General features: G+C 39.2%; 1 protein-coding gene across 3 annotated transcripts; it reads left to right on the forward strand.

Moving 5' to 3' along the window:
- The first annotated feature begins 216 nt into the window (after positions 1-216).
- Positions 217-7,549, forward strand: LOC109983318 (group 3 secretory phospholipase A2). Of its 3 annotated transcripts, none has more exons than XM_020632957.3 (7): positions 219-851; positions 1,441-1,573; positions 2,237-2,371; positions 2,916-3,862; positions 4,299-4,428; positions 6,844-6,963; positions 7,118-7,549. In XM_020632957.3, the coding sequence occupies exons 1-7, from the start codon at positions 365-367 to the stop codon at positions 7,302-7,304; spliced, it is 2,139 nt and encodes a 712-aa protein (XP_020488613.2). In that variant the 5' UTR covers positions 219-364; the 3' UTR covers positions 7,305-7,549. The 3 variants fall into 3 exon arrangements, 2 of the variants coding, with proteins under 2 accessions (XP_020488613.2, XP_029132993.2); XM_029277160.2 differs by having other exon boundaries at positions 2,916-3,028; XR_003808570.2 differs by lacking the exons at positions 6,844-6,963; positions 7,118-7,549 and adding an exon at positions 4,033-4,131 and having other exon boundaries at positions 217-851; positions 4,299-4,430.
- The last annotated feature ends 973 nt before the right edge of the window (positions 7,550-8,522 follow it).

Below are 8,522 nucleotides of genomic sequence, written 5' to 3' on the forward strand. Positions count from 1 at the left end.
AGCCTATGAGATGATCAAATGTTCAATAATTGTGTGTCGTAGTTAGTTTGATTAAACTTCGCTCTTGACCTGAGGAAACCCGTTGGTTTATTAGAGTCAAAAGAGTTAATCCTTAACTGAGCCCTGTCTGATTCAGTTCTCACACCCCCACACTCACAAAGTGAGGTGTGTCATGAATTGCCTCCATAAGGACCAATTAGAAAAAGCGTTTATCTTGAAGTGCTTCTTCGAGCACAGGCACAGACACACGCCGGCTGCTGCAGAAGTGTATCAATTAATGTGGAATAATTCGTCCATTCATACTTTGATTTTACGCTCCATCTAATCTTAAACTGGATTGGTTATACACCCAATTCGCATTGCGATGCACAGCAGGTGCCTTCCACAAGTTCTTCTCGCCTTGTCATCGCTTATTTTTTCAAAAGCGCAGGATTTCATGGGATCAGGAATCTCCTGTGTCAGATCCAGTCGTGCAGATGACGGACAGACGCGCGTTACGTTCCTGCGAGAAGAGACAGCCGGCGCGCGCTCTCTGTACCTCACCCTGTGGTCCGAGGATAAACGACTGGTGACCTGTGAAGTCAATCCTAGTCCAGTCGTCACGGAGAGATACCTCGCTCTTTGTGATGAATGCAACACGCAAAGACAAGAAGTCAGTCAAAGGTTTAATATCAGCGCGTTGTTGGTTTCGGATGCCCCGTGCGCTCCCCGCTTCTCCGACAAGAAGAAGTTTTTCAGGAGAGCAAGACAAGATGGAAAAGAGGGGAAAACTCGGAGTAGGCGCAGCGTGATATTTCCAGGTACGCTGTGGTGCGGCACGGGAAGTAGAGCTCTTGGATACGAACAGTTAGGTAAGGATGTTTATCCCTTTTTGAAATGTTTTATTGTTGTTTCCCCCTTTACATATAGGCCTAAAAAGAGGTCAAAGAAAACATGTAGGCTAGTTAAAACACAACACTGCCGCATTCGTTTAGTATGCATTTTTTCTTGCATTGGGAATGTGGACCCTCTTTCAGAATGTGAAATAAAAGACTTGGAGGGATCTTAGGGGCCCTTTCAGCAGCTTTTTCTAGATTTAATGTAAATTGATTAAATACAGTAAGATTTAATTCTGCGAAAACTTTTTAGAGGTAGGACAAACATTTTTAAAGAAAAAAAATCAAGATAACTTGATCAGTTTGATTTATTTGAGTTAATAATTTTTTTTTTTTATAAAAAATAGATTTTTCTTTAAAAAAACAAAACAATATACAACTGCTTCAATCCCCCCAAACCAATAGACTAATAGATCAAAAAGGTGTTCCTTGTCAGACTCTTTGTAATAAAGTTCTAAACACATGCATCTTTTAATGTCAAATGACTGTCTTTAAAGCATTTTATTATAATCAATCAATTGTTAACCAATCTGTGATTGACTTTAAATGTCACTCACCTGCACAGGGATGTTTGAGGGTGCAGATAGATGCTGCCGTGAGCACGACCACTGTCAGCACATCATCCCAGCTTTCACTGTGAACTACGGCGTCTTCAACTCCAAATTCTTCACTGTCTCACACTGTGACTGTGACCAAAGGTGAGCCTCAGTATGAACACACAAAGACATTTTACACTGAATTGGGGTTCAAAAGTATTAACATCTTCAGGGAAACTCAGTGAGACCTTCCCTTCACCTTTATCGATTGTCAACCAGGTCAAGTGAGGATAGACCTGCTGGGGAGGCCCAATTTATAACTTCTCTGGAGGTGTAAACCTTACATTTCTTTCTCATAAATGTGTGCTTATCTTTGGAATGTTAATATCATTCAGTTTTTGTCACTGAGCCACATATGAACAGATTTAAGGAGAGGAACCTAGGGCCATGTCATATTACCATTCATAGAGGAGTAATAAATTAATCAGTGTCATCAGCCCTCTGGATACAGTTTTGTTTTCAAGTGTGAACATGTTGCTCACTTTTTTAGCGTTTGCAGGGCATTGCATTCCCCCTCATAATATTTTACAGTTGCAGAGTTTATGTTGTTCTCTTCTCCCTTCCCATCTAATGCTTACAGGTAAATGTGTTTAATATGAAGTAGTGAAGTAACTTTTACCTCCTGGCTAAACACTTATCTGCTGTTACAGATTGTTTGAACTTCACCAAAGCTGCAGACAATTTGAGGCAGTGTTCAAGGACATTTACCCACAATGTGTGCAATCATTTTTTCGAGTCTATTGTGACCTTTGTCCCTTTAACCAGGTTCCGACAGTGCCTCCTCGGTGTGAATGATACCATTTCCAGCATGGTTGGCTACAGCTTCTTCAACATCCTGCAGGTTCCCTGCTTTGAGCTCAAACCCCATAAGCGATGCACTGAGATGTACTGGTGGGGGATGTAAGAGAAACACTTTCATTGTTCCTCGAAGCTTTTACTGCATATTGAATGACGCCGCAAATAAAACCATACATTTATTCAGTGGAAAGTGCAGCTACAGTTCACCTTGTAGATCAGCAGATATACCTGTGCTGCTTGTAAAGACATGCCTGACATTCTGCCAAACCTCACAAATTCACACAGGGCACTGTGCCACAACTCCACTCTGTTTCTACAACTTCAGTAAGGTTACTGACAAGTGATCTCACAGACAAAAAACAAGACTTTTTCATAATTCTGTTCTCATGATATTAGCAAACTATACTTAAGTGATGCTAATTCATAGGTAGAGAGTGATTATTACATTTTCACTCTGTTAGCAGGAAACAGCAAATTAAAATTGCTCAAAATTACACATCATATCCCTAATGGTAATAACAAGTCTACCCCTTGTAAGTGAAATACTTCTGCAAGGAATGTGGTGCATAGCTGAAAGTACAGCATGTACCTATAAACACCCCTTTTTCCATGGCTTGGTTTTAACACGCATGTTTATTCTCTATAGGTGCAAAGTAGCCAATGTGGCTCCATATGCTTTCTTCAAAAGCCCTGTCCCTTTCAACACCTCTGATCTTACAAGCCAATTTGGGGACAACACAGACAGCACTAAGATAACAGGTACTGGAGGGTGGCAGGTAACGGAAAGACCTATGGTCAGCACAAAGTCACCCAAAAGTGACCATAGATGTAGCTCCAGAGACCCACCCAGAGGAGACACTTTCCATCGCAGAAGGAAGAAGGGGAAAGGATGTAAAAGACACCAGAAATTGTCTACAGTAGCTCCCTCGCAAAGGCCCTCAGTAACAACGGCTACTCCTTTGATGAAAATGGGTGTTTTAAATGCCTCCAATGGGAGCTCCTTGTTGTCAAAGAAAGAAAGAGTTGGAAAAAAGAAGAGCACAAGAAAGGTCAAGTCGTCCTTTACCACACAGAAGAGCCAAGTTTCTCTTAACGTGACCACAATTCTTTACCCACATACAACATCTACAACACAAAGCACCCCATCTTTCACACACAAGCAGAACATGCAGTTACAAATTCCAACAGCTTGGACCAAAACCGCTGAAAGTAAGAAAAAAGTTCAGAAACAGACTCACTGCTGTGGACTTGCTCTGAGAGGTGTTGCTTTTCAGCGTCATTGCAAAAGATGTCCAAAACTAAAAGCATCGGACAGGATGACTATTACATCCTCAACACCTACAAATAGATTACCTATAAAATCTCTTGAGAAACTGCAGCTTAAAAAGACAACTGAAAAAGACCTGAAACAAGACACCTTTAAAAAACTCCGGAGTAGAGCTACTTCTACAAAGCCAAAGCAAGCGGTCTCCTCTCATGAGGAGGTTAAGACACAAGGGATGAAGAGTTCCCATCTGGTCTGGAATAACACAAGACCGGAGTCCTTGGGTCGAACCAAAGCCCCAACTACAGCTGCAGAGAGAGGCCTGACAGGTGAGGAAATGCAGTCACTGATGACCCATCATGTCAGCGTAATAGTACAACTTCTATTCAAAGAAAATATTCAACCAATTCATTAAGTGTTGAATCAGTTAAATATACTTTAGTTGGTTATCTGAGCTGATAACACATATTTGTCAAAACTTCATTGAACATTTGAATAGATTCCACAAGGGGTGACAATTAGGGATTGAATTTTGAAGGAGCCAACAGAAATTCCCCCGGGTTAAAGAGCTTAAGCTGCCCAGCTATGGTCCCTACAGGTGAGGCAGAAAGATTATATGAAATGCTGAAAACTTCTGAATATAAAATTAGACTGTTAACCTTTTCTCGAGCATCAGTAGGCGTCTGAGTTGCTTAGTTATATAAAGAAATGTGGGTACACTTACATTTTTCCGTGAGATATCCTGTGTTTCTTTTTGCTTTGCAGAAAATCACCTCCTGTGTGAGAGCCTCAAACATCTAGATGAATGTCAATACAAGATCCCTCCTCTGGAGAAGAAGTATGAGCTTCAGAACATGGAGTCAAAGACGGCCTACCACTGTGATTGCACTAGCCGGTAACATAATAAGCCTTTTTTCCCCATTTTTCTCAGTTATAAAAACAGTTTTGATATTCCCAAACATGTATGCGTTTCTCACAGGTGACATATAACTTCAAAACAGGGTAACAACTGATCGGAATAAAATATCACAGTTCCATGGTAAAAGGTTATATGATTTTGTGAAATTATTATGATAGAACATTTTTATATATTTTTTTAAAATAATTTAAGTTATGGAATAAAAAAATAAAATAAATTTTCATTTAACAAAAGAAGTCTCCTAACTGGATACATTTCAATGTTATTCGATAAACACATGTTCTACTCTGTAAACAAGAATGTATATTCATGCCAAAGATTACAATGAGACTCTAATCTTCCAAGACCCTACTTGACACAAAAGAAAATACAAGGAAAAAAAAACTATCTATAAATCCTTATCTTCGTGTTTAAGAATGAAAGGGGTTATGTTTTTCTCTGCAACATTACAACTTATCCAACATGCTCTGATCTGCTGTGTTAACTGCTATTGAATGGAGGAAATTAATGTACGACGGTGTTTGAACGTTGAAAGGAAATTCCAACTTAACTTCAGATTGTGTTGTGCTGTTTTCTCATGTGTTTTGGCTTCAGTTCCAAAAAGTTTAACCAAACATTGTTATCACCCTTGGAAACAGCTTTACAACATAATCAACTGACGCCAAGGACATACACGCCTCACACAGCTTTTATACCAGTACAAACCAAAAGCCTTTTCCCCGATAATCCATTATGAGAGTGTTTTGCATTCCTGTGTTACTTAAACGTTCAACCTGCAGGTTGCACAGAGATGAAGTAACCACGGCAACTTAGAGAAAAATGAGAAGTCATGCAGAAGGTTGAAATGAAGCACAGCATGGTTTTTTTTGTTTTTTTGTTGAAGGAGTAGAGCTCTGATAGTCCACAGTCTCTACAATAATATGAAGAGTGTAATAATAAAATGTAGGAATGTTTGCTAGAACCATGATACGGATTGTTTCAGGCACACTGCATTGTTTCTAAAATCATAATATTTTGTTGTAATTTGTTACAATAAGTAATAAGTTTAACCTACCTTACCACAACCTATAAATGCACAGGTGTTTCAAATAACATGAACAATGGCTCTGTTTAGTGTACCAGTAAGCCATGATAAAGTGACAGTGAAGCAGTAAAAGGATTTCTTTTTTTTTCACAGATGTTTTGACAAGCTGCAGCAGGCTCCATGACGTGGCTTACTGCGACCACTAAAGGATAGGTTAAAACATTTTCCAATCTGTAATAAAACAAACATTCTGGTGCCCTTACAGTCAGAGAAACTGGTTTGGCTTTTTCAAAAAGGAGATGTTTGTCCAAAGTCACAATTTTAAGTAGGCTACTAACAAAAGTAAGTGTACCATATTGAATTGAAAAGAAAGCTAAGCACCTGTTGCAACACGGCCAAAATAGTGGATTTTAACATCAGTCAAATTCTGACAAAGCCGGTGATGGCTTTTCAATAGGATTCAACAGGATTTCAATATGATTTTTTAAGTAGCACCAATCAGATAAAAAGGGAACATTTGACAAAAAGTTTGTAACTACAATTCACTTAGCAGATGCTTTTATCCAAAGCGACGTATTGATAATGAAAGAATTGGGTCTTCAGCTTTTTCTGAAAGGTGCAAATGGACCCTGCAGATCGAATAGAGTTTGGTAGTTCATTTCACCACTGGGGGGCGACAGAGGAGAAGAGTCTAGTTAGAGACTCAGGGCCCTGTTGTGAAGGTGAGGGCTGGCAGAGCGTAGTGTGTGTGTGTGTTGGGGGGGGGGGGGGGGGGGTGGGGGGGTGAGTGTGTAGACCTGGATGACAGAGTTTAGGTAAGGAGGAGCTGTTGCATTTTAGCATTCAACTGGGACTGTGGAATTTTTTCCCCATTGCGAGGAGTGAAAGCACATTGGGAGTAATCCGTTAATGGAGGTTTGAACAGAAGGAATGACCACAGCAAGCAGACCTGTTTCAATATTTATGTATGCACTCCACTATTTGCAAGCTTTTAAAAACTGCGGACACATCCTTAAAATGAAACAGAGTCGTCTTTCATGGAAGCAGTCCCATCTGTGTCACATTGTCTACTTTATTTTGATTGATATGGATTGCAGCTCCCACTACTGTGAGGAACACTCTCCCTTATGCTATAACCATACATGCATACGACTATTATTCCTCATTCCTTTCTGCAGCAGGTTAGAATAGAAGAGGAAGGCCTGCCCCCTCAGGCAGCTTTCTCTTTCTTTGTCTTTGTCCCCCTGAGTCATTCATGAATACATCATGCTCTATATTATGTCATTCCTATGCTGTTGTTTCCTGCTTTTATGTATACTGAATGTGAGTTTGTAAGTGTCCTTTTATTTCATTTTTCAATTTTACAGCTTGGCTCTTGAAATCAAAAGCTACAAGCAACCCAATGTTCTCCCAACGCTGCTGATGGATTTTGTCTCTGAGTTCTGCTTTAAACCGCCAAAGGAGAGAAAGTGCCACAGCAAAAAAAGGTTTTAAGCTCCTAAATGCTTATTTATGTTAATCTCTGACAACTTTTTGTTACAGCAGTGCCACTCTCCTGTCTTATGTGTTAGCTCAGTTTTCTGCTGTAGTAGATTATAAGAATGGATCCTGATTCTGATACTCTTAATGTTTCTTTTTTAGCTGTTCTGGAGGCTTCACTAAAGCTTCTGACCTACTTCGAGCACTTAAGAAGATAGAAGGAAAAGCGACTGCTGTGGTTCGAAACGCAGTCAATGACAGGAAAAGAGGGATTCCTGTTCGCCTTTCCAAGCGATGCCTAAGGCTGCAGAGGGAAGCTGCTATCATGGCACAACTCACACGATTATAGACTAAGCTGCTGTGTGCAGCAACAATGAGTTTAATAAGCTTTACATTTCATGCAGCATTTCCTGTTTCTGTCTGATGGTGTAAGATGGCAGCATGTAGAAAAAAAATCGAAGACCAAACCCTTGACTATTGTAATGTATTTTTGTAAGTCGTATTTGTAAGTATGCCATGGATGAACATTTTATATATTTATAAAGAACAAATTTCATCCTTCAGAATGTGCATTAAACCTTAAAAATTTTTAAACTTTTGTTTCTGTTTGGATTCAGTTATTGATTTATAATCACATGTCAACAACACTTGACACATGAATGATGACGAAGGAGCTACAATTATCAGCACTTAATATTGATGAATTACGGAATATTAACTAGATCTCTACCCTGTGTTCTGCAACAACCCAAATCTAGTTAGAATTGATCATCATAAATGTAAAGCTAAACAGCTAGGTGTATTACAACTACAGGAATAATTAATAAAGTAATCATTCCTGTAGTTTCTGCAATATTGGATTGTTAAAACCCCACAAGACAAGTAGCCTATGAATAAAATGTTCATGATCTGAAAATGGTATGAGGATTGCAACCCCTTCCATGTGCACCTCAGCTGCCCTTTCATTTCATTAAATCCTGTTCTTACAATGTGTTGCATCAGTGTTTCTACTAGATGACAGTAGACTAGCAGATGTATATCTTCTGTTACAAGGTATGAGAAATGTCATTTGGCTATATCTGCAGAATGAAATAACTTCAAAGACCCAATCTAATTCCACAGCACAATAACAAGATTACTCTGATTAAATGCAACAAGACTCAGATTTCAGGAAATAGGAGTGACGACATTATGGAACATATATATATATATATATATTATGCCAAATAATAGCACACATCATTAAATACCACAACATAAAATAGCATGATTTATGTTTGTTTCAGTAACAGTATTTAATACTAGATTATGAGTCCGGTTGTTGAATCAAATAGGGGTTCTTCCTTTTTGAGGGGTGGACACAGGGGGGGGGGACCAAGCTCAGTGTTACAGGGGCACTGGCCCCTGTTGGCCCCTGCCTAGAACCGCCCATGGTTCATACAAGTCAAGTAAACTTTATTTATATAGCACAGAGAAAAACAACCAAGGTTGACCAAAATGTTTTATAGGGTGAAAAGGTGAAACCTTAAAAGAAGAATACATCATGTATAATATATAGGTCATATTA

The sequence above is a fragment of the Labrus bergylta genome, chromosome 2 (genome assembly GCF_963930695.1).
Source record: "Labrus bergylta chromosome 2, fLabBer1.1, whole genome shotgun sequence".
NCBI lineage: Eukaryota > Metazoa > Chordata > Actinopteri > Labriformes > Labridae > Labrus > Labrus bergylta.